The sequence below is a fragment of the Trichechus manatus genome, unplaced genomic scaffold, assembly GCF_000243295.1.
Source record: "Trichechus manatus latirostris isolate Lorelei unplaced genomic scaffold, TriManLat1.0 scaffold00073, whole genome shotgun sequence".
NCBI classification, from domain to species: domain Eukaryota; kingdom Metazoa; phylum Chordata; class Mammalia; order Sirenia; family Trichechidae; genus Trichechus; species Trichechus manatus.
Window position 1 is genome coordinate 5582539 of NW_004444009.1, and position 27988 is coordinate 5610526.

The 27988-nt window shown below is 35.5% G+C and overlaps 1 protein-coding gene across 1 annotated transcript in view; it reads right to left on the minus strand.

The window, feature by feature from the left end:
* MAN1A2 (mannosidase alpha class 1A member 2) overlaps positions 1-27988 on the minus strand; it is a 288295-nt gene that overhangs the window by 151157 nt on the left and 109150 nt on the right. Inside the window, exons 4-5 of the mRNA XM_004380347.2 lie at positions 25202-25320; positions 13172-13252 (exon numbers count right to left, since the gene is read on the minus strand). Coding sequence (XP_004380404.1) covers positions 13172-13252; positions 25202-25320 — 200 coding nt within the window. The remainder of the gene's footprint in view (positions 1-13171; positions 13253-25201; positions 25321-27988) is intronic.

Below are 27988 nucleotides of genomic sequence, written 5' to 3' on the forward strand. Positions count from 1 at the left end.
TGTTGGCCTTCCTCAGCAATCTTCCCCTGGACTAGGAGCCTCTCCACGCAGGGACCCCAGGTCCAAAGGACATGCTCTGCTCCCAGCACTGCTTTCTTGGTGGTATGAGGTCCCCAGTTCTCTGCTTGCTTCCCTTTCATCTCTTGTAAGATAAAAGGTGGTGCAGGCCACACCCTAGGGAAACTCCCTTTACATTAGATTAGGGATGCTACCTTAGTAAGGGTGTTATACAATCCCACCCTAATCCTCTTTGTAACATAAAATTACAATCACAAAATGGAGGACAATCACACAATACTGGAATCATGGCCCAGCCAAGCTGATACACACATTTTTGGGGGGACATAATTCAATCCATGATAGGCAGTTTGTCTCAATCCTTTGGCAGTCACTCAACAGGTTCAAACAGAAAAACATAATAATTTGTAAATAAGGTATGCTCTGTTCACTCCAGAACCAGAGACCAGGGTCCTAATCTAAAAGTGTGGGCTGTCGCTTCGCAAGACAGTATCAAAGAGCCAAAAAGCTATCCCAACATTCTGACAAACTTTCAGTTAGTTGCTGTTAAACTCCAACTCTTCACCAGAGTTCCAAACAAGGTTTCTAACAATTTTTGCTCTTTTTGTCGTTTCTGTGGGGAGACGGGAGTATGGAACTTCTCATTCTGCTATCTTAATGATATCACTCTCCACTCCCTGTATCTTTTATGGACACCTGTCATTCTGTCTGGCTAATGAACAAGAAACCCCATTCCTGTGTGTGGAGAATCTTTTACCTTAAGGAAGCCACAAACACCAGATAATCTTTTCTCAGGCTTCTCTGTCAACTACAGTGTAAGCAATATAACCTAGGTTTTGCTACTCAGGAGTATCCAAGATTATGCTGAAAATAAGAAGCTAGGGACCAGAGACGGTGCAGAATCCATTCAGTCAATGGGTGATAACAAGTACATCTAGTTTACAGGAAAAAAAAAAAAAAGCATGCTTTTAAGGATAGCATCCCACATCAGTGGGGTCAGCAGTGCAAACTACATTGTGTGTGCACTGATGACTACAATGAACCAATAGTATGACAGAGCTTCTGGCTGAACAAAGATTAGAAACAAAGGAGAAATAAAATTGTCTTTATTTGCAGACAACATGATTGTATATGTAGAAAACTTTAACGAATTTATGCAGAAAAAAACCCAAAAACCTACTTGAGCTAGCAAGAAACCCTGGTGGTACAGTGGTTAAAACACTTGGCTGCTAAGTAAAAGTCAGCAGTTCAAACCCACTAGCCACTCCATGAGAGAAAGATGTGGCAGCCAGGTTCTGTAAAGATTATTGCCTTGGAAACCCTGGAGGCAGTTACTACTCTCTCCTAAAGGGCGGCAATAAGTTGGAATCAACTTGACAACAAAAGGACTTGAGCTAGCTAATGTTGTTGGTGTTGTGTGCCCTTGAGTCGATTCCAACTCATAGCTACCCTCTAGGAAGAACAGAACTGCCCCATAGGATTTCCAAGGAGTGGTTGGTGGATTCGAACTGCTGACCTTTTGGTTAGCAGCTGAGCTCTTAACCACTTCACCACCAGGGCTCCTAGTGGATGTTAGGTCTTGTCAAATGCTTATACTGAATCTATAATTTTACTCCTTTATTCTATTAATATGGTGAATTACATTAATTGATTTCTCAAATGTTAATTCAACCTTGTAATTTCTGGGATAAACCCAACTTGTTCATGACATTTTTTTTTATATATGCATATTGTTACTGGATGTGATTTGCTAATAATTTGTTCAAGTTTTGCTAATGTGTTCATGAGATATAATGGCCCTGTAATTTTCTCTTTCTTCTGCCTTGTTATGTCGTGCTGGCCTCATAAGAAGAGCTAAAGTGTTCTCTATTTACTGAAAGAGTCTGTGGAAGATTGATGTTATTTCTTTCTTATTTGACAGAATTCACCAATAAAACCATCTGGCTTCGACTTAATTTTGTGGGACAATGTTTGATTATGAATTTAATTACTACTATATATGAAGCTATTCATGCTTTCTGCTTTATCTTAAAATTTGTCTATTTCCTCTAAGTTGCTGAATTTGTGTACAAATTTTTCATAATATTCCATTAGTATGTTTTCAGTGTCTATGGGATCTGCAGTGGTAACCTCTCATTTCTTCCTGATATCAGTAATTTGTTTTCTCTCTCTTTCTTGATCAATTAACTAAAAAGGGTTTTATCAATTTTGTTGATACTTTCAAAGAACCAACTTCGCAGTATTTTCAACTTCTGCTGTGATTGCTTCCTTGATATTTCTATTATTCAGAGTGTGTCCTTTAATTTTTAATTATTTGGAGTTTTCTTGATGTCTTAGTGTTACTGATTTCTAATTTAATTGCATGTGGTCAAAGAATATACTCTATATGATTTCTAACCTTTTAAATTGATTGAAACTCGTTTTAGAGCCCAGCACATGGCCCATCTTTGTAAACATACCATGTGTACTTGAAAAAAAATGTGTATTCTGCAGTTGTTGGGTAGAGTGTTCTATAAATATCAATTTGTTTAAGGTAGCTGATGGTGTCATTTAGGGCTTCTATGTAGTTACTGACTTTCTGTTTATTTGTTCTATTGTTTACTAAGAGAGGAATGTTGAGGAATCTAACAAACTTTGTGGAATTGCCTATGTTTCCTTTTAAATTACATAAATTTCTGATTAATGCATTTCGAAGCTCTATTATTAGGTTCTTACACATTTATGATTGTTACATCTTCTTAATGAATTCATCTTTTTATCATTATGAAATGTCCCTCTTACCTCTGGTAATATTTTTTATCTTGAAGTTTATCGTCTCTGATATTAACACAGCCATTTCAGCCTTTTTACACACTGTTTGTATGATGGTGGCGGAGTGGTTAAGTGCTCAGCTGCTAACTGGCAAGGTCAGCAGTTCAAACACACCAGACTCTGCGGGAGAAAGATGTGGCAGTCTGCTTCTGTAAAGATCGGAAACACTATGGGGCTGTTCTATTCTGTCCTACAGGGTCGCTATGAGTCAAAATCAACTTGACAGTAGTTGCTACGGATCGTTTGTATGCCATAGATCTTTTTCCTATCCATTTACTTCAACCTCTCCATCTTCATAATTAAAGTGTCCCTCTTTTTGACAGTATTTAGTTAGGTCTTGCTTTTATATCCATTTTGACTATTTTGTGCCTTTTAGTGGAGTGGTTGCCTTTTAATGGTATTCCTGGTATGGCTGGATATATATCTATTATATTGCTATTTGTTTTCTTTCACCTCTGTTTTCTATTCTTATATTTTTCTTTTCTTCTTTTAAATTATTTAAATATTTTCTAGAAATCTCATGTATTTATTATTGGCTGCTATACATGTTTGTTCTGCTGCTATTCATAGATTTTCACTGGCTAATTCTTTTCAGAAGTAGGCTGCTGGGTCCTTCTTGTAAATGGAGAAAAGACTGAAGTTGTCAAGGATTTCATTTTACTTAGATCCACCATCAACACCCGTGGAAGCAGCGGTCAAGAAATCAAAAGACACATTGTACTGGGCAAATCAGCTGCAAAAGACCTCTTTAAAGTGTTAAAAAGCAAAGATGTCACCTTGAAGACTAAGGTGCACCTGACCCAAGCCACGGTATTTGCAATTGCATCATATGCATATGAAAGCTGGACAATGAATGAATAAGGAAGATCGAAGAATTGACACGTTTGAATTGTGGTGTTGGCAAAGAATACTGAATACACCTCGGACTGCCAAAAGAATTAACAAATTTGTCTTGGAAGAAGTACAACCAGAATGCTCCTTAGAACCAAAGATGGCGAGACTACATCTTACATACTTTGGACATGTTGTCAGGAGGAATCAGTCCCTGAAGAAGGACATCATGCTTGGTAAAGCAGAGGGTCCCCGAAAAAGAGGAAGACCCTCAATGAGATGGACTGACACAGTGATTGCAACAAGGGGCTCAAGCATAACGATTGTGAGCATGGTGCATGACCGGGCAGTGTTTCGTTCTGTGGTACACGGGATCGCTATGAGTCGGAACTGACTCGATGGCACCTAACAACAACAACATACATGCTTGTATTACTTTTATTTAGTGTTTGCTCTCGACATTACAATATACATCCTTAACTTTTCACAGTTTATTAAAATGTTAAAATTGTGCCTCTTCATTGAAAAATGTAGAAACCTTACAACTGTACAGGTCCATTTCCTACCTCATTTTGTCTTTTATGCCATAGTTGTCATATGGATTATATCTATACATTTATTATAACCTCACTATAAAATGTTATGATTTTTTGCTTCAAACATATATATTTTAAAGAAATTACAAGGAAAAGCAATCTGTTATATTTGCTCACGAATTTATTATTTCAGTTGCTCTTCATTTCTTCCTGAATATCTGCATTCCAATCTGATAGCATTTCTTTCGCTTAAAGAACCTCCTTTGGCATTTCTTGTAGTGTAAATCTTCTAGAGACAAATTCTTTTAGTTTTCTTCTATCTGAAATTGTCTTAATTTTGCCCTCTTGAAATAAATTCACACTGGATATATAGTTCTGGGTTTTCTTTCAGCACTTTAAACATGTTAACTTCCACTGTCTGCCCTCTGTGATTTCTGGTAAGTAGTCAGTAATTATTCAAATTACAGTACCTCTGTATATAAAGTGTGTGCTGTTTTTATCTGGGTGCTTTAAAGATCTTCTCTGGTTTTCGGCTGTTAGACCATAATATGCCTAAGTGTAGTTAGTATTTATGATGTTTGAGATTCATTTAGCTACTGGAAATTCAGGTCTGTCACCAAACAGAGGATAATTTGGCCATTATTTGTTCAGAATATTTACTCTTTCCCTCTAGGAATTCAATTAAGAATATGTTAGACTTTTTAATATTATCCCATAAATTTCTAAAGCTGTGTTCCTAGTTCTAATTTTTTTTAAAAAACAAACCTCTTGTATTCACACCAGATAATTTATATTGACCTATCTTCAAGTTCTGGTGGCACAACGGTTAAGCGTTTGGTTGTGCAGTGCCAAGGACTGCTTTTGTGTGTCCTTTCTAGCCATAGTCTTGTAACTTCCACCCAAGTGACTGGGCAGGACTGTGCAGGTATGGTAATTGTGGCCCACCAAAGGGACTGGTCGGTTTTGCCATCCCACTGGGCTTGAAATGAGCTGCCCTAGAGGCGAGACCCAGTAGCAGAAGATGGCCCAGCAGGCTCCTGGCCCATGGACAGAGAAAGCTGTGTGCCTTTGGGCAGAGCCCTAGGGCCAGGGAGAGGCATGTCTGCAAACACAGCTGGGAAGAGGCTGTCCTGATGGAAAAACTGTATCCTTGAGTGTTCCTGAGCCTGAATTGTAAGCTGTTACTTCCCTAACAGACTCCATAATCATATGTATGGTCTGTGAGTTCTGTGTGGCCGTTGAATGAACTATCGAACACAGCGGAGAAATCGAGAGTACTATGGGAGGAAGGGCTGGTGTCAGAGTTGGTAAAGATGGCAGACAGAGGAAGTATGTGTGACCCCCACCTCATAGCAATCAGCCTTGGGCTATTGATCTAGATTCTCCTTCCCCCTTGTGAAGTTAGAGAAGGTCAGACACTGTCCCCATACCGTTTTTACAGGTTGCTAACCAAAAGGTTGGTGGTTCAAATCTACCTAGCCGCTCTGTAGGAGAAAGACCTGGATATTTGCTTCTGTAAAGATTACAGCCAAGAAAACCCTATGGGGCAGTTCTACTTTGTCACATGGGGTCAAGTCAGAATCAACTCGCTAGCCCAACAACAAAAATCTTAAGCTAACTATTGCCATTTCCAATGACAATAGTTAATCCAATGATTTCTTTTTCATTTCAGATTCTGTATTTTTCAGTTCTAGAATTTCCATTTTGCTCTTTTCATAGATTCCTTTTCTGCTGAGATTTCTATCTATTCATTCATTCTAAGAATATTTTCCTTTATGTCCTTGGAGATAGTTATAATAGCTGCTTTAAAATTCTTGTCAACTAATTCCAACATCTGGTTACCTCAGGATAAGTCTCTAAACTCTGTCTTCCCCCTATAATAGGCAGCAGCTGAAATACCTGTTCAGTTCTTTTAGCCATAGCTGAAATGCTTTGGGTTTGCCCCACTTGTACATAAAGACTAGCCAGAGAAATGGGCAGAGTTGTATGCAGAGCATGGGGCTTCTCCTTCTGTCTTGGGTTTCCTCCTTCAATTTTTAGGTGCTGTGGTAACTCCAAACTCTCTCTTCTGATTCCTCCAACCAGTGATCATAAGCATAATCATCAACTATAATTTGGTATTAGTACTATGACTTTAAACATATTTGCATGAGTACAAATGTACAGATGATCTTCACACGTTTAAGAGGAAAATGTTGGCAAGTGTATTTAAAAATGTTTTCTGGGTCAGCGAAATAATGGAATGTTTTCCCCAATTACCAGCACATCTATAGAAAATGAATAAGTCTGATTTTCAATAGAAATAGCAGCAGTATCTGGAGAAAAACTAGATTTTCTAAAAATAGAAAATTAGTGCAAAAGGAAAATAGCAGTTGATATTTCAATCAGGAAAACTGACATCCTAACAAGTTTTGTTGTTGTTGTTGTTTCAGGACCCAAAGGACTTTAAGTCAAAAAAAGCTATTGTATTTATCTTAGAAAATATTGCTGGATTTATTCAGAAATTGTCTGAGGTACAGGCAATAGAGTACATTTGTATTTTGATAAAAATAATTTTTGTTATTGTTGTTTCTTTTATTTTGCTTTTAGTATCTGTGAATATGTATTAAACTCCACAAAACCATTTCTCTATTTTAACTGACACATTTCAGAATGCAGTTATTCACATAAATTATGCTATTATCTTACTCAGGAAAGAATACCATTTTGATAACCATTAAAAACAATGAGAAGAGACAATCCTGTAAAAGAAATGCTATATATTTGAGGCTAGCATCAAGTAAATATAATAAATCATCACAATTTTTTAGCATGTGAATATTTAATATAAATAGCTTTGTTCTGAGAAAATAAAATGATAAAGTTTCACATTTATGATATTAATAAATCAACAGAAGAAAGGAACACTTTGTTAGGATGGTGTATAACCCCCAGCTGGTTCCCTATATCAGTTAATAGAATGCATGTAAAATGTTCTTTATTCTAGTTACATGCATCCTTAATACAAGGAAGATACTTTGCCATGTTATAAATTATAGTTAATTTTCTGGCTTATATGAGATGCAGGAGTTTATTACCCATTCAGTATCAGAATAATATCATATTCAAATTATTTTCCTATTTTTTTTTTTTTAGCAGATCAAAAGGATTTTGTTATTGGTTTCCCAGAATGGGTATGGCTTAGAGCTTTTGATATAAAATGATCAAGCAGAAAAGAGGTCAGTAAAATTCTAATAAATGAAAAAGTCAGAATAGAAAAAGATGTCCTATTTACTTTCTGGTAGAGCAGTCTGTATCCTAAAAAATTAATTTATGTTACCTATTATATTCCAGCCAAGAAAACCCTATGGATCAGTTCTAATCTGTAATACATGGGGTCTCCATGAGCCAGAATTGAGTCAACAACAAGTTGTTTTTATTTTCAAATCAGTAAAATAATTTCCCAATCTTAGAAACACAAAAACCATGTAGGAAAAAAGTCAAAGGAGGAAAATAAGTATTGAGTCAGGCATTACTTTCACATAAATTAATCGTTACAACTCTAAGGGGACTTTGTCACATTTTATAGATGAAGAAACTGGAGCTTACAGAAGGTAAATAACTTGCCTAGGATTATGAAGAGGCAGCAAAGTAGGGACTCAAACCTAAAACTCCAAAACCCTTAAGTGTTTCCTACCACTTCAAAATGTTTCTTCGTGAAGTCTGAGGCACAAAAATTGCAAAAACGGAAATAATGATAATATCAATATAAATTTTCAGCATATTAATTTTTATCTAAGACAACAGCAATTTCAACATTTTACTTCAACTTTCAGATAGGGAGCCTAATATGAAAGAGCTGAGGCTGAAACTTCTCTTTCATAAACTGTTCATAATTAGTTTTAGACCAGATAGCTTTTAAGAAAATTGATCAAGTATAGCAACTACACACAAAAAAACTTATTACTTCCTCATAGTCAGATAAGCACAAAAGTAAAAAAATATGTTCTCCTTTCTCAAAGACAACTCATAATCTCTAACCTGGAGAAAAGAAATCTCAGATTGAAGGCATCAAAACAGTTTCGTTTTTTTCCTCCCTTCATTGTTTAATATTTCACTCAGTAGCTCTTGAGTTAGGGATCTGTGCTCAGAAAACATGCCTAGGGTGGTAGCAATGACCTGAGGGATTGGAACCCACATTGAGGTAAGGAAGGCCGACAAGGAAGAGGGAATAGTGTTCCAGAGGGGCCCATGTGAGGAAGATACAATGAATGAGGTAGCAGCCTGATGATATCAGGAGAGTGGTTTCATACAGGAGGACTAAGCAAATAGGTAAATCCATCAGGAGTAATAGGAGCCATGTTTCTCACTACCAGAAAAAAGAGTTATAAAAATGAAAACGCAGAAAGCTAAGACAAATGTTACAGTGTTGAGGTGAAATTAGAGTTACTGGTGTAAATTCATGGCTTTCAATATACAGAGACAGGAAAAGAAAAAAGTACGCATATAAAAGCTAAGAAGCATGGAACAACAAGTAACAGCAATCTATGGCTGGGAGAGGGTAAAGGTACAGAGAAAGAACCTCTCTGAGGTGCAAGCATATAGGAAATGACTGAAGTAGAGAGTAGAGCAAAATTAAGAAAAACTCTCTTGTAAACCAGGCCCCACTCTAATTAAAAGGTAGTACTAGAGGAATTTGAAGCCAGAGGTACACTAAAGGTATGTAATCCTAGCAATAAAAAAAAAAACCCTCAACCCCAACTCAACTCTTGACTAAATTAACTCAACCACTAACATGGTATCCCAGGCATAAATATTATTAACCTCAATCTTTACTGTCCTACACAACAATATCCAGAATATATTTTTTTAAATTATATAAGAAAAAAAAAATCCACTGTCCTGAGACAAAGCAATGAATAAAATCCCAGATTCAGAGAGGCTGAAACAATCAGACAGAATGTAAAATGACTATGATTAATATAAGGTCCCTGGTGGTGCAAACGATTGGTGCTAGACTGCTAACCTAAAGGCTGGCAGTCATAACCCACCCAGCGGCAACATGGAAGAAAAGACCTAGCGATCTGCTTCTTAACAATTACAGCCAAGAAAACCCTATGGAGCAGTTCTACTCTGTATCATATAGGGTTACCATGAGTCGAAATCAACTCAACCGTAACCAACAAAAACAATAATGATTAATATGCTGAAAGACCTAGTGAAAAATATGCATGAACGCATGGAGAATTTTAGCAGAGAAATGAAAAACCACAAATGTCAAGTGAAACGTTAGAGGGAAAAAAGGTAACAGAATTAAAGAATGCCTTCAACAGGCTCATAAACAGACTCAACAGAGCTGAGAAGGAAATCCCTGAATTTGAAGATAGGTCTATAAAAACTGCCCAATCTGAAACACAAGAAGAAAAAAAGTGAGGGTGTGGGGAGAAAGAACAGTGAATCCAAGAAGTATGTGGCAATATCAAACAGTCTAATATAGTGTAACTGGAATCCCAGAAGGAGAAGAGAAAGAAAGAGGGCAGAAAAAAATATTTTAAAACACAATGACCAAGAATTTTTTTTAAATTAAAAATATCAAACCACAGATCAAAGAAGCTCAGAGAACCCCAAGCAAGCTAAATATACCCTATCCCACCTCCCCAAAAAAGAAAAGTAAAACCATTTAAGATTCTTCATCCAAAACAAAACACAAAGAGATCATCTGACAGTCAGAAGGGAAAAAAGATTTATTATATATACAAGAACAAAGAACGCAGGCAGCTTTGAATCAACTATGCAAATCACAAATCAACACAGTGATATCTTTAAAGTGTTGAAAAACTGTCAGCCTAGATTTTTATACTCAAAAAAACGACCTTTCAAAAATGAAGAAAAAATACTTTCAGACTAACAGAAGCTGAGAAAATTCATTACCAATAGACCTGCATTATTTAAAAACTGTTAATGGAAGCTCTTCAGACACTATGAATATGATACCATAGAGAAACCCGGACCTACACAGAAATAAAGATGGACAAAATAGGTTAAGTTGAAGATAAGTTAAAAAAGCATGATTTTTCTTATTTCTAATAGCTCTAAATGATAGCTGACCATCTAAAGCAAAAACAGTAGCAGTGTATTGTGGGTGTATAGCATTTAAAAAATGTATAAAAACAATAGTCCAAAAGAAGAGAAAAAAAAGAATTGGAAGTACAATGTTGTAAGGTCCTTCCAATACACATCAAGTAGTATAATAATAAGAGTCCTGGTGGCACAATGGTTAAGTGTTTTGCTGCTAATTGAAAGGTTGGCTGTTCAAACCCACTTAGCAGCTCTGTGGGAGAAAGACCTGGAGATCTGCTTCCATAAAGATTACAGCCTAGAAAACCTTATGGGACAATTCTACTCTATCATATGGGATCACTACAAGTCAAAAATCAACTTGACGGCACCTAACAACAACTACAGCATAATACTGACTGAAGGCACACTGTGATTAATTAAAGATGTACGTTGTAAACAAAGGGCAACCACTAAAAAAAATTAAATTATAAATAAGGCAATAACCAGTTGTCACCGAGTTGATTCTGATTCATGGCAAACCTATGTGTGTCAGAGTAGAACTGTGCTCCATAAGATTGGCAATGGCTGATTTTTCACAAGTAGATCACCAGACCTTTCTTCCAGGGTGCCTCTGGGTGGACTCAAACCTCCAATCTTTCAGTTAACAGCTTGAGTACATTAGCCACTTGCAGCACTTAGGGAATCTAATCAAGTCAATAGTAGAGAGAAAACAGAATCACGCACACAAAAAAAATCCAAAACAGGCAGGAAAAAAGTAATAAGAACAGGTAAGACAAATAAAAAACAACTAAAAATGTAGTATACTTTAATACAACAATATCAATAATTAATCTGAATGTAAATGGTCTAAACACACAAATTAAAAACATTGTCAAAACTGTCTTCAGGAAACCCAACTTTAAATATAAAAACATATATAGGTTCAAAGATATACCATGTAAACACTACACAAAAGAAAGCCAGTGTTACTATATTAGTTTCAGACAAACTAGACTTAAAAACAGAGAAAATCACCATGGATAAAGAGAAAAAATAATGAATTTAATGATAAAAGGGTCAATTCACCAAGAAGACAGAACAATCCCCAAAATGTATGCACCTAAAACTAAAGCTTCAAAGTACATGAAATAAAAACTGATAGGACTGAAATGAGAAATAATAAACAAATACATAATTATAGTAGGCGTCTTCAACACTCCTCTCTCAGCACTGGCCAGAACAAGTAAACAGAAAATCAGTAAAGCCATAGAAGATGTGACTACTGATTGGCTTGACCTAATTGATATTTAAACCCGAACACAGCACAGAAAACATTCTTTTCAAGAGTACATTCTTTTTAAGATAGACCATATTCTGGCCCATGAAACAAACTTCAACAAATTTAAGAGATTTTTTTCCCCTATTTCCTACTCCTAACATAATCAAACTAGAAATCAATAATGGAAAGATATCTGGGAAATCCTCAAGTATTTGGAAATTAAACAACACACTTCTAAATATCCCAGTGATCAAAGAGGAAGAAGAAAAAGTAGAAAATATTCTGAATTAAAGGAAAATGAAAACACAACATAAAAAAATTTAAGGGATACAGCTAAAGCCAAGAGCTGAGAAATAAATTTATAGCATTAATGCTTATATTAGAAAATAAAGTGTCAAATTACCTAAACTCAAGAAATTAGGAAAAAAGTAAACTAAATCCAAACCAAGCAAGAGTGTAAATATTAGCAAATCAAATCCAGCAGTAAATATAAAGGAGAATATACCATGACGAAGCGGAGTTTCATTCTGTTATACATAATGTCACCATAAATCAGAGGCTACTTGGTAAATAACAATAAGTAGGGTTTACTCTGGAAAATGCAAGACTGGTTTGACATCCAAAAATCAACAAATATAATTCACCCTATCAGCAGGCTAAAGAATAAAAAGTGTATTACCAACTTATTAAATGCCATAGAAACATCTGACAGCATCACTATCCACTCATAAAAACTCTCAGTAAACTAGGAATAGAAGGGAATTTCTTCAAGATAACAAAAGAGTGTCTACAAAAAACCTACATCTAACATTATACTTAAATTTGTAAAGAGCTCTTAGAAATTACTTAGACCAATTATAAGTATATATGGGCAAAGAACATAAGCAGTTTATCAGAAAACAAAATAGAAATGATTTGTAACTTCTTCCTTCAGCTTCTCTCTCTCACTCTACAATCCGTCCCTTTACTCATCTGAGGAATGAAAAGGAATTTCTCACACCCACTTTCCCATCACCATAGGTCTCGAGTGTATCTGTTTATACTGCACCAATAATTCAGATTTTCTGTTTTGTTTTGTTTTTAATTTATAGCAATAAACTACATTTAATTTCTGAACAGGTAGTTTTAATAATTAACTTTTGGTCTTAAAGAATTGTATTAACTCTTCCTGATTGATTCCTTAATTTTGGTCTTACTAGTTTCTATTCCACTTTTGTTTGAACTATGCAATTAATCACAACAGCAAATCATAAATTTTTTAAAATAGGCAGAAATTTCTAATAAAGTTTCTGGAAGACAAAAATTATTTTGCAAAATATAAAAGAAATTATTACTTCATACTACAGTACAGCTCACAAATGTATATTAAGGAAACTAATGGTACACCCATTAACTAAATTCTGGAGAAGGATTCCACTGCAAAGGAGACAAGATGTATGTAAAGTTAGGATCTGTCATGAGTTTATGTTTTATTGAGATTCTCAAAATGAAAAAATCATTACTCCTACCTACATCCAGTTCTTTCAGCAATCTTTTAGGTTAGTTCAATATTAGTCAATTTAGAAAAACAATATGTTACTAGGGAAATCTTTCATTTTATTAAATTCCATTCATAACCCTCGCTCCTCAAAACAATGTGTTAACTGATTTTGCTTACCTCCTCTCCTGAAAGGTAATATGCTGCAAGTAGGCCTCCAATAAATCGAATATTGACTTCAAACACAGACACTTCTGAATTCTGTGAAAACATATTGGACATATTTCACATATGTGTATATTACTTTATAGTTTTCAAAATATTTTCAGTACTTCATTTGTTTTTTCTAAAAACCCTATGTAAAAGGGTTTTTCCACGTTCTTCACCCTTACTCTTCATCCAACTGCAATCTAACCAACCATTTGTTAACGTTACTGAAATTATTGTTGTCACCAAAGCTTCTCCCTCCATTTCTTGAAGTCTGAAATACCACTCTCTTTACTGGTTCCTTTCCTTCTGTTCTAATAACTACAATATAGTTTCAATTTTTACTTCTATCTCTCCTCATGAATTTAATTTTTTTTCAAGTATATATAATAAATTAATGTTAAAGGAGGTACCACAAAAAATGGCGGAATGATGGATTTTTCAGTTAATAATGTTAAGAAAACTGACTCCTAGGTAAGAAATTAAGGTGAACACTCATTTTACATACATAGCAAAATAAATTCCAGATGATTTAGAAATGCAAAAAAAAAACTACTATAGAAAAGTAGGCAAAAATATGACAATATTTAACTTCCTCAAAAAAGAAGTACATTGTGAGCATAAAATCAACAGCACTGATAACAAATGATATAAACATTTAAACTCCCCCAGAATGCAAATCATCTATAAGGAAAAAAAAAAAAAAAAAAGTACAGGCAAGGACACAAAATAAATGGAAATCACATACGTTGGTGGTGATTATAGCCACTATAAGTTTCTTAAAAAGTTAAACATACACATACCATATGACTCAGTAAATCGCAGGTGACATTTTCATGAAAAAAATATAAAATTCAGATAAGTAGGTATTCATGCTTAAAGTGCTGAGATACTGTAATCACTAACCATGAATTCTAAATGTTAATCCAAGTGAAAATACTCTTCAAAAATGAAGGCAAAATAGATATTTTCTGACCAAAAAAAAGAAAAATAAACTAAGAGAACTCATCACCAGCAGATAGGCACTAAAGGTAATATTTAATAGGAACTCTTCAGCCTGAAGTAAATGAGTCCATGGAAGCAATAAGATGAAGAAATAAAAATATACAAAAAAGGTAAATAAAAATGACTATGATAGTATAATACATCAATAATAATATCTTGTGGAGATTTAAAAATATGTGGAATTAAAATGACAACAAAAGAATAAAAGATGGAAAGAGCAGTCAATAAATTGGAGTTAAAGTGCCCTAGGTACTTAATATCGAGGAAATGATAAAAATGAGAATTTATATTAGACTTAATAATATGGTTTTCGCTTACTATGAATGAGTCTGCTATAATCATTCTTCTACTCCCTTCTACCCTGGTTGCAAACAGGTTTCCAACTTGTGAAAAGCAGCCAAAACCAAGCACAGATATAGGCTTATGTGCATACATTAGAAAATAAATCACATTTCCAGCTGAAGTATATATCTCAAGAAGCTAGAAAAAGAACTACAAATTAAATAATGAAAACATTAGAAGGATGGAAATAAAATAGACAACGGTTCAGTAGAATAATCAAAGACAAAAGGTGGTTTTCAAAAAAGTAAAAAATTTAATGATCATCTAGCAAATCTGAACAACAAAAAAGTAGGCTCAAATATTCAGTTATCAGAAATAAAATGAGGTATAATACAATAGGTTTCCTGGAATTAGAATGCAAGTAAGGGAACGATATAAATAATCTTATGCCAAAATTTTTTTAATTTAGATGACATAGACAAATTTCTAGAAAAACACAAATGTCCAAAAATAATTCAGGAATACAGAAAATCTAAGTAGTGCAATTATCTATTGAAGAAATAAAATACACAATTAAAATCCTTCCTACAAATAAAATTTTAGGCCTGGAAAGTTTAACCTATGAATTCTTTTTAACTTTTAATACCAATCTTATTACCTATCTTCTATAGAACAGAAAAAGAGGACACAATTCCCAAACTCATTTAATGACAGCATAACCATGATAGCAAAATCTGATGTTTAAAAAAAAAAAAATTACTTGTTGAAAAACATGATAAACATAATTACTGTAACTGAACTGTATATGCAAGATTGTTGACATGTCAAATGTTTTGTTACACTGTATTTACCACAATGAAAAAAAGAAAGAAAACTACTGCAATCACTCCCATGAACAAAGATGTAAAACTCACATACATAAAATATTAACGAATTGGACCCAAGGATAACATAATCAGGTTTATTCCAGGAATACAAGGTAGGTATTAACATTCAAATATCAATCAAAATAATTTAGCAAAGTAAAATATGTTGTTGCTGTTGTAATGTGCCACATATTCAATTCCGACTCATAGCGACCCTCCAGGACAGAACAGAACTGCCCCCATAGGATTTCCAAGGCTGTAATATTTACAGAGGCAGACTGCTATATCTTCCTAGTGGGTTCAAACCGCCAACCTTTTGGTTAGCAGCCAAGCGCATAACCACTGCGCCACCAGTGCTCCTTATATTAAAATATACACAGAATAATCTGCAGCCAAGCGTATAACCACTGTGCCACCAGTGCTCCTTAAATTAAAATATACATAGAATAATCAGAAGATTATTCAGTATTGTTAGAAGAAAGCATTTGCCAAAATTCAGCACCCATTCATCATGATTAAAAACACACTATGCTTAAAAAAAAAAAAAAAAAAGAGAGAGAGAGATTTTCCTTAATCTGATAAAAGGTATCTAACAAAATGTCTGTAAGACATATAACGGTGAAATACTGAAAGCACTCACTCTGAAATCACAAATGAGATACGGTATCTATGATCACCACTTCTATTCAACGTGGTACTAGAGACACTGGTCTTTGCAATAAAAAAACAAAAGGAAATATGACTTAGAAGGAACTAAAAGGAAGAAAAATAAAATTTTCATTATTTATAGAAAATCTGATTTGGTATGTAGAAAATTCAAAAAAATCTAAAGAGAAAGACAAGTATTATCAAGTGAACAATTTCACAGGATAAAAAGTCAATATGCAAAAAAAAAATTTCTATATATGGGCAAGAAATAAGACAATGATTTTTAATGATACAATTTATGCAGTCTCAAAAACAATCAAACCTTATAAACAACTCAGTTAAAAGATGTGTATGGTAGAGAAATTACAAAGTGTTAGTGACAGCAATTAATGAAGACTTAAAGAAGTGGTGGGCTACACCACGTTCATGAATTAGAATGCTCAGTACTGTAAAAACGCAAATTACTACCAAATTCATCTATGGATTCAATGCAACTGCAATCAAAATCCCTGTAGGTTTTTCTTCTCTCTCTACTTTTTGGTGGAAATTGACAGGGGTCAGCAACTTTTTCTGTTAAGGGCCAGATAGTAAACATTTTAGGCTTTGGAAGTCATGTATGATCTCTTCTTCTTCTGTTTAACAACTCTTTACAACAAAAACAAACAAACAAAAAAAAAAAGTTCTCAGCTCCTAAACCACACAAAAACAGAACACAGGCCAGATTTGGCCCGGAAACAGAGTTTGCTAATTCCTCCATGACCACCTTAAAATATTCAAATTTTAAGGATGTTCAGAACAAGATATCAAGAATTACTATAATTGAAGTATTTAAAACACTGTGGTACTGGTACAATGACATGGGTCAGAATACAGTCTAGAAATAGACTCACATATAGAATCATCAGATTTAAAATAAAGTTATTGCACTGCAGTTTTTAAAAAGGAAAAGAATGACTACTTTAAATAAATGTTAAGTGGTGAACTAATAATACATATAAAACAATTTTTGACCCCTATCCTCACACCAGGAGACCTGGTGGCACAGTGGTTAAGAGCTATGGCTGCTAAACAAAAGGTCGGCAGTTCAAGTCCATTAGCCACTCCTTGGAAACTCTATGGGGCAGTTCTACTCTGTCCTATGGGGTCTCTATGAGTCAGAATCTACTTGACGACAATGGGTATGGAACAGAACCCTCACACCACATCCCAAAATCAAATCCAAATGAAATGTAGTCCTATTGAGAAATGTAAAATAAATCTTGCAGTAGGTAATAAAACAATCTTCTTAACCTTGAGGTAGGGAAAGATTTCTTAAGGCAAGGAATGGAATGAGAAAAATCTCTCTCTAATTCAAAAGAAGGCAATGAAGAACAGGAAAAGAAACATCAATCAGAAATCACCAAATAAGATGGAAACAAGAGAAAAGGCTCAAGCCTGTTGAGCATGGCCTAATGGAAATATGGAATATAATTAAGCAAACTAACGCATCATGGGAATCGCAGAAGGAAATGATAGAGAGAAAGGAAAAGAAAGAATATTTGAAGAAATAATGGCAGACAAGTTCCCAAATGAATCTATAAATCCAAGAAGCAAAATGAACTCTAAGCAGAATAAACCCAAAGAGATCCACACTGAGACAGTTTAGAATCAAGCTCTCAAATACTAAAGTTAAAGAGAGAATGCTGAGAGCACCGAGAGAAGCTAATACTCTCAAAGAAAGGATTCCCAATCAGTTTACATGCTGATTTCTCCTCAGAAAACATGGAGGCCAGAAGGCAATGGAACAACATCTTTAAAGGGCTGAAAGAAAAGAACTGTCAACAAATACTACTATATCCAGCAAAACTGGTAGTTCAAGAATTAGGGCAAAATTAAGACATTTTTAGATAAAAGCTGAAAGAATCTGTAACCACTACAAATGCCCAAAAAGAAATGCTAAAGAGAGTCCTCCAGATGGAAAAGAAAGGACACTAGACAGTAACTCAAAGCCTCACATAAGGGGGAAAAAAAAAAAAACTCCATTAAGGGTAATTGCACAGGCAAGTATAAGGGCAAATTTTAAGGTATTTTTGCTTGGTAATTCTAGCTGTCAAGTCTTTCATGCAAATATAAACTTATGCTACAGGGCATGTGATATACGAAGATATAGTAGGTAATAAAAACAACACAAATGGGGGAGGAAGAGCAGTATAGAAATAGAGTTTCTATGTTACTAATGCTAAGCTGGTATCAATATAAACAAGGTTAGTATAAATGTAAGATGTTAAATGTAATCCTCATAGTAACCATATGGAAAATATCTAAAAGATAAACACAAAAAGAATGGAAAAGGGTATCAAAATTGTTCACTACAAAACAACTTAAAAGTTAGCAGTTATGGAGGAAGTGAGGGACAAAGTTATAAGATACACAAAAACAAATAATAAAAAGGCAGTAGTGATTAACTGAATGTAAATGGACTAAATGCCCCAATCAAAAGGCAGAAAGTAGCAAAATGGAGTAACAAAACATAATCTAATCATATGCTGTCTACAAAAGACACATCTTAGGCCCAAAGGCATAAATAGGTTCGTGATGGTTAAGTTTATGTGTCAACTTGCCTAGGCTATGGTTCCCAGTGGTTTGGCCAAACACTAGACTAGCTGTTGTTCCATAAAATAATCTAATATAATGTAATCTGATCACCTTCCATAATGTAATCTAGTATAATGTAGCCAATCGATAAATTGAAAACAGTGTTTCCTTAAGGTGCGTTCTACCTCCAGACTATAAATAGTTATTTGGCAGAATATTCTCTCTCTCCACTCTGCACTCTCTATCACCTGAACTACATATCTTGGGATACAAGTTTGCAGAAGTCTCCAGCTGCTGTCACCTGACCTATGGATTTTGGACTTGCCAGCCCCCACAACTGTGAGTCAATTCCTTGAAGTAAATCAATCTCTCTCTCCCTCCGTTCTTCCCTCTCTTTTACTATATTTATATACACACACATACACATACACACATACACATACATACACGTACACATATATACACACACATATACATCACATGTACATATATTTATATACGTACACATATATAAATACATATACATTTATGACAATGTAATAAGTGATAACATAAGGGGGGAAGGAGCAGTATAGGTATATGTCTCACCGTTTCTGTTTCTCTACAGAACCTTGACTAAGACAGATTGAAAATGAAAAACGGAAAACAATATTCCACGCAAAACAATAACCAAAAGAGAGCTAGGGTGGTGATTTTAATATCAGAAAAACAGACTATAAGTCAAACTCTGTTATAAGAGACAAAGATGGACATTATATGATGATAAAAGGGTTAATTCACCAAAAATATATAACAAAAATATATATGCACCTAACATCAGAACCCCAAAATACATAAAGCAAATACTGACAGACTTGAAGGGAGAAATAGTTCCACAATAATAGCTGGAGATTTCAACACGAATTTTAAGTAATGAACAGAAATTCTAGAAAGAAGATCAATAAAAAAAATAGGGGACCTGAAAAACACTATAAACCAACATACAGAACACTCCACACAACAACAGTATCAAATATACTCTTCACCAGAGACATGGATACACCATATATTAGGTCACAAAGCAAGCCTCAATAAATTTAAAAGACTAAAATCATACAAAATCATAGAAACTACAATGAAGTGAAGTTAGAAATTAGTAACAGAAAGAAAACTAGAAAATACATAAATACACGAAAATTAAACAACCAAGGGTCAAGGAAGAAATCAATACAGAGATCAAAAAATACTTAGAGTTGAATGAGAGTACAACATACTAAAACTTACAGGATGAAGAGAAGGCACTGCTCAGAGGGAAATTAACAGCAATAAACATCTACATTAAAAAAGAAGAAAGATCTCAAATCAGTTACCTAACTTTACAACTTGAGGAACTAGGGAAAAAAAGAGCAAATCAAGTCCAAAGCTACCAGAAGGAAAAAAATTAAAAAGACCTGAACAGAGATAAATGAAATAGATAATAGAAAAATAAGAGAGCTAATTAATGAAACCAGAAGGTTGTTTTTTTTTTAAGATCAATAAAACTGACAAATCTTTAGCTAAATCGACAAAGAAAAGAAAAAGAGCAAAGATGCAAATATCTAAAATCAGATATGAAAGTAGGGACATTACAACTCACTCTACAGAAACAAAAAGGGTCATAAGAGAATATTATGAAGAATTGTATGCCAACAAATTAGATAGCATGGGTGAAATGGACAAGATACAAAAATTACAATCACACAGATAAACAAAAATATTACATTTCTCAGCCTCCCTTTAGAGTTAGGTGGGGCCACATGAGTAAGGTCTACCCAAAAGTATACAAGCAAAAATGGGGTGGGCAACTTCCAGGAAGTATTTTCAAAAATCAGTGGCATATCTTCCTCTGTCCCTTCTTTTTTTCTGCCAATTAGAAGCTGGATAAAATACTTGGATCTTGAGGAACCATCTTGGACATGAGGTGAAAGCTACATCTTGAAGTTGACAGAACAAGACAAAAGATCCTAGGTCCTTGCCAGTCAAGGAAGTACCCAAACAAGCCGTGAACTGCTTATTTTTATACTTAATTTACATAAAAAAGAAACACCTATCTTGTTTAAGCTATTTTATATTTGTTGGGAGGATGGTCTGCTGAGGCCCTTGGGTCTCCCACCCAGGCCAGCAGATTACAAGCCTTGGGCCCAGAGCACTCCCTAATAGAAGCTGGAAACTGAGTTTCTCTCCCTCCCATTTTCTCCTCCTCCTCCGAGAGCCTCTCTCCCTGTCTTGGTACACTGTAACTTTCTCTGTTCTGCTCATGCATAGGTGCAGTACGGCACCTGGCCAACCCCATTTCTGTATCTGTTCGCCACGGGAAAGGAATGGGGTTCCTCATCTGCAGCATGAGAGGGGTGCATGCAGAAGACCAGCCCTGTGTTGGCTGCGGAGAGCAACTCACTGGCCTTGGGGGACTAGTGTCCACTATTGTAGCTGACTTTTTTCTGTCTCTTCTCTATGTGAGTAAAGTGTTACTCCATCCACTGCCTGTGTATGATTCATGACTTTTGTTGGTGACCTTGAACCTTGGCTTGACAGTCGTGGCACAGCAGTTAAACACTTGCCTGCTAATCAAAAGGTTGGCGGTTCAAACCCACCAGCCATTCCGTAGGAGAAAGATGTGGCAGTGGGCTTCCAAAAAGATTAATAGCCTTGGAAATCCTATTGGGCAGTCAGAATTAACTTAACCGCAAGAGGTTTGGTTTTGATTTGAATGTCACTCACACCAAATCTAAATTTAACTAATAATGAAAACTGTTCTAATTGAGATATGTCCAAATGCTAGAATAATATAAAATAAAGTGATCAGTTTTTGTCTATTTAGTTTCAGGAAAGGCATCACAAAAGAAATAATTACAGATTTAGAGAGAAAAGCATCTAGACAAGGAGTGAAGGATAGATACTACAGTCAGAGGGAACAGTGAGTGAAAATATCATGAAAGACAATGAATATGAAAAAACAGTCAACACATATTTTATGAAAATAAGGAGAATACATGCTACTATTTACTGAGCACTTAACATATACCAGATGACCTAAATTAATCCTAACAATATTGCAATGGGATAGCAATTTTATGATAGGTTTAGAAAGCAAAAGGAACTTTCCAAAGTCACATAGCTAGAATCTAGCTGTGCTAGGCTTCAAATTTAAAGGGTCCCACTTAAGAACTATGCCAAAATGCTGGAAGGATGGTGTGTGAGACAAAGAACTCAGTCTGGTCTTTGTCTCCAGATTCTGGAAAATAGTCCTTATTTTCCAGAATCAAGGTGCCAAGCAATCAAGGTGCCTTTGTTTTTCTATAACAGCCAGGGAACATTCATACATGTGCAAATGATTTGGGAGACCCCAACTCATCACCTGACAACAAACCTCAGGAACTAAGGGGTGCATGATGTAATCAATCATGCATGTTCACTAAATCATGCATATGCACTGAGGTCCCAATGACTATTATAAGGAGCACCTATGTTATGGATGAACTGTGTCCCCCCAAAATGTGTTGTAAATCCTAAATTCTGCCTGTGGTTATAATCCCATTTGTGAATGGGTTATGTTTGTTATTAATGAGGCAGGATTAGGTTATGTTAATGAGGATTAAGTTATGTTTGTTATGGTAAAAGACACAGTATTACAGTGTATTTTGAGTCACTCTCTTTTGATACATAAAAGAGATTAAAACAAGCAGGCTAAGTAGTAGAGATGGGGTAAGAAAGATGCCAAGCCACATGAAGATAACCCAGGAGCAGAAGCTCAGAGACAAGGATCTTCCTCCAGAACCGAAAAAGACAGAAAGCCTTCTCTAGAGCAGGCACCCTGAATTTGGACTTCCAGCCTCCTAAACTGTGAGAAAATAAATTTCTGTTTGTTAAAGCCATCCACTTGTAGTATTTATGTTATACCAGCACAAGATAACTAAGACACCTTATAAGCTTTCTTTTGGGACTTCCTGGACTGGTGAGAACACCCATGCTTTGGAGATGGTATGGCACGCTCCTGGGGACAACAGAACCATGTGTCTGGACCTTTCCTGAACCTTGCTTGATATGTCTCTTGTATCCTTTCTGGTTATAATAAATAGATAACTCTAAGTATAGGTAACTGTTGTTGTTAGGTGCCATCAAGTTGCTTCTGACTCACAGTGACCCTATGCACAACAGAACGAAACACTGCCCAGTCACGTGCCATTCTCACAATCGTTGTTATTTTGAGACCACTGTCACAGCCACTATGTCAATTCATCTTGTCGAGGGTCTTCCTCTTTTTCACTGACCCTTTACTTTACCAAGCGTGATGTCCTTCTCCAGGGACTGGTCCCTCCTGGTAACATATCCAAACTACGTGAGACAAAGTCTCACCCATCCTTGCTTCTAATGAGCATTCTGATTGCATTTCTTCTAAGACAATTTGTTCATTCTTCTGGCAGTTGATGGTATATTCAATATTCTTTGCCAACATCATAATTCAAGGGCATCAATTCTTCTTCGTCTTCCTTATTCGTTATCCAGCTTTCACATGTATATGAGGCAACTGAAAACACCACGGCTTGGGTCAGGCTCACCTAAGTCCTTAAAGTGACTTTTTAATGCTTTAATACTTTAAAGAGGTCTCCTGCAGCAGATCTGCCCAAAGCAAAACGTCATCTGATTTCTTGACTGCTACTACCACGGACACTGATTATGGATCCAAGTAAAAGTAAATCCTTGACAACTTCAATCTTTTCTCTGCTTATCATGATGTTGCTTATTGGCTGTTGTGAGGATTTTTGTTATCTTTATGTTGACGTGTAATCCACACTGAAGGCTGTGGTCTTTGATCTTCATCAGTAAGTGTTTCAAGTCCTCTTCACTTTCCCAAGCAAGGCTGTGTCATCTGCATATCACAGGTTGTTAATGAGTCTTCCCCCTGTCCTGACCACGTTCTTCTTCATACAGATCAGCTTCTCAGATTATTTGCTAGCATACAGATTGACTAGGTACGGTGAAAGGATGCAACCTTGACGCACACCTTTCCTGACTTTAAACCACAGAGTATCCCTTTGTCCTGTTTGAATGACAGCCTCTTGGTCTAAGTACAGGTTCCTCATAAGGACAATTAACTGTTCTGGAATTCCCATTCTGTGCAATGTTATCCATAATTTGTTATCATCCACACAATTGAATGCCTTTGCATAATTAATGAAACACAGGTAAACATCTCTCTGGTATTCTCTGCTTTCAGCCAAGATCCATCTGACACCATCAACGATATTCCTTGTTCCACGTCCTCTTCTGAATCTGGCTTGAATTTCTAGCAGTTCTCTGTCAATGTACTGCTGCAATCACTTCTGAATGATCTTCGGCAAAATTTTACTTGCATGTGATGTTAATGATATTGCTCAATAATTTCCGCATTCTATTGGCTCACCCTTCTTTGGAATAGGCACAAATATGGACCTCTTCCAGTTGGTTGGCCAGGTAGCTGTCTTCCAAGTTTCTTGGCATAGAAGAGTGAGTGCTTCCAGTGCTACATCCATTTGTCGAAACATCTCAGTTGGTATTCCGTCAATTCCAGGAGCGCCGTTTTTTGCCAACACTTTCAGTGCAGCTTGGACATATTCCTTCAGTACCATTGGTTCTTGAGCATACGCTACCTCCTGAAATGGCTGAATGTCGGCGAATTCTTTTTGGTACAGTGACTCTGTGTATTTCTGCCATCTTTAATAGTCTCTGTGCCATCTTTAATAGTCTCTGTGAATTTTGTGAGCTGTTACAGAGAATTAATGAACTCACAGGAGGCAATGAGTCTGGAGGGGCTAGCAGAACAGACTCTGAACTTGTGTAGACCCAGCTCTGCATGGCTGGTGGTCTGAGAAAGGCTGAACAGGCAGTTGCTGAAGAACGATAGAATCGTTCTAGCTTGCGACCTAACGATGGAGGAATAGAGACAGACAGACAGAGAGAAAGAGAGAGGCCAGCTGGTCTGAAGTACAGAGAGTTCTGCAGATTCCTGCGCCTATAACTCTTACTAGATGACTTGGCACCAGCTGGCCAGGAATGTTCTGACATGGTTCAGGGTGGTCAGGGAAGAAGTCTGACCTAACTTTGGGTGCTAGGGCAAGAGAGAAAGTGCTACAGATATGGCTGGTGACAAGGATCATGGAGATGTGACAAGGTAAAGCCTGGATTCATTTCCAAGTGGTAATTGGATTCATAGTGATCCTTACCATGCAATTAGTGATAAAGGTGGGGTTTGTCCACCTTGTCCATTTAGTAGTACAGTTGGCACAGATGGGTATAGGTCCAATTGTAAAGGGTCATCAGAAAGCAACTGGAAAAAAAAAAAAAAAAATCCTTCTTATTTATAAAATATTTTATGGTTTGCTGCTATTTCTAGTTCTTTATTTTTTTTCTTATATATACCACATTGCCTCAAATGATAAATGTAAAAGACAGTGAGGAAGACTATACATTTTAAATAAAAATTAAATAACTGATAATCCTAAAATAAGAAAGGGGACTTTGTGTCAAGACTTCCTTAAACCGATAGTACAGTGTTCAAAAACTACTGTGATCAGACATTGTTATCTTTTCATAGTCACTCTAAGAGATTAATTATCCATCATATACTTACCACACTGAAATCAAGGTTGTCTTCAATCCACTTTTTCCCATCTTGGAATTCATCATGAAGTCCCATGATATAAAGGGTATCCAAAGCATCTACTATAGTAGCACCCATTTGTGAACTTCCTATATTTGCAGGGGGGAAAAAAAAAATCTATCATTAAAAAGATGCCCTTCTAAGCACTTGACCCCAACTTCTTTGAGGAAAAATCAGATAAAAGGATTTTAAAAAATGAAGAAACCCTAAGAATTATGTGGGATTCTATCATGAGGAAAAACCTACGAGTAACTGAACTACCAGAACAGGGGGGATAGCAGAAAATACAGAGAACTGTTGAAGATTTATTGGCAGAAAACTTCCCTGATACCATGAAAGATGAGAAGATATCTACCCAAGATGCTCATCAAACCCTACAGAAGGTAGATCCCAAAAGAAAGTCATCAAGACATATTATAAACAAACTTGCCAAAACCAAAAACAAAGAAAGAATATGAAGAGCGGCTAGGAATAAACGAAAAGTCTTATACAAAGGTAAGTCAATAAGAATAAGCTTAGACTACTCAGCAGAAACCATGCAGGCAAGATGCAGTGGGATGACATATATAAACCCCTGAAGGAAACAAATATCAGCCAAGAATCATACATCCAGCAAAACTGTCTCTCAAATATGACGGCAAAATTAGGGCATTTCCAGATAAATACAAGTTTAGGGAATTTGCAAAAACCAAACCACAATTACAACAAATACTAAAGGGAGTCCTCTGGTTAGAAAATCAATATCATCAGATAAGAACCTAAGACTACCACACAGGACAGAGCTAGCAGATATTACCCCCGATAGAAAGTCACAAAAATAAATCAAAGCTAAAACACTAAAAATACGGCAACAGAGATGTCAATATGTAAAAGATGACAACATTAAAACAAAAAAGAGGGACTAAAAAATGTAGACACAGATTTTTCCTATGCAGAGAAAGTCAAGTCGATATAAAGAAATAAAACACTGGTTTAAACTTAGAAAAATAGGGGTAAATATTAAGGTAACCACAAAGGAAACCAACAATCTTACACAACAAAATAAAAAAACAAGAAAAATATAAAGACTCAGCAAATACAAAATCAGCAACAATGAAAAAGATGAAAAGAAAATACATAAAGAAAAACTACTCATCACAGAAAATTAAGTGGAACAAAGATAACTGTCAACAATACACAAAAAAAGACAACAAAATGACAGCCCTAAAATCATACCTATCTATAATTATGCTGAATATAAATGGACTAAATGCACCAATAAAGAGACAGAGAGTTGCAGACTGAACAAAAAAACAAGATCCGTATATTTGCTGCCTACAAGAGACACACCTTAGACTTAAAGAAACAAACTAAAACTCAAAGGATGGAAAAAAATATACCAAGCAAACAACATTCAAAAAGAGCAAGAGTGGCAATATTAACCTCTGACAAAATACACGTTAAAGTAAAATCCACCACAAAGGATAAGGAAGGACGCTATATAATGATTAAAGGGTCAATACACCAGGATGACATAACTATAATAAGTATTTATGCACCCAAAGACAGGGTCCAAAATACATAAAACAAACTCTAACAGCATTGAAAAGAGAGATAGACAGCTCCACAATAATAGTAGGAGAATTTAACACACAATTTTCGGTGAAGGTGAGAACATCCAGAAAAAAACTCAACAAAGACACGGAATATCTAAATGCTAAAATGAACCAACTCGCTCTTATAGACATATACCGAACACTTACCCAACAGCAGTCAAGTATACTTTCTTTTCCAATGCACATGGAATATTCTCCAGAATAGACCACATATTAGGCCATAAAGCAAGCCTTAACAAAACCCAAACTATCGAAATATTACAAAGCAACTTTTATGACCATAAAGCCATGAAAGTAGAAATCAGTAACAGAAAAAGCAAGGAAAAAAATTAAACACAGGGAAACCAAACAAAACTCTCCTCAAAAACTACTGGGTTATAGAAAAAATTAAGGATGGAAAAAGAAATTCACAGACTCAAATTAGAAAGAAAACACATCCTACCAGAACCTTTGGGATACACCAAAAGCAGTGCTCAGAGGTTCAGTTTATACCAATAAACGCACACATCCAAAAGAAAGGGCCAAAATCAAAACATTAACCCTACAACTTGAACACGTAGAAAGCGAGCAGCAAAAAAAAAAAAAAACCCTCGGGCACCAGAAGAAAGGAAAGAATTACAGCAGAATTAAATGAAACAGAGAATAGAAAAACAACTGAAAGAGTTAACAAGACCAAAAGCTGGTTCTTTGAAAAGATCAACCAAATTGATGAACCAGTGGCCAAACTGACAAAAGAAAAACAGGAGAGGAAGCAAATAACCCATATAAGAAATAAGATGGGCGGTATCACAACAGATCCAACTGAAATTAAAAGACATTAAAAGAATCATAACAGAATACTATGAAAAATTGTACTCTGACAAACTGGAAAACCTAGAGGAAATGCACAAATTTCTAGAAACTCACTACCTACCTAAACTATCACAAACAGAGGTAGAACAACTAAATAAAACTAGAACGAAGGAAGAGATTGAAAAGGTAATTAAAAAACTCTAAACAAAAAAAAAGCCCTGGTTTCACTGGAGAATTCTACCAAACTTTTAGAGAAGAGTTAACACCACTACTGCTAAAGGTATTTCAGAGCATAGAAAAGGATGGAATACTCCCAAACTCATTCTATGAAGCCAGCATAACCTTGATACCAAAACCAAGTAAAGACACC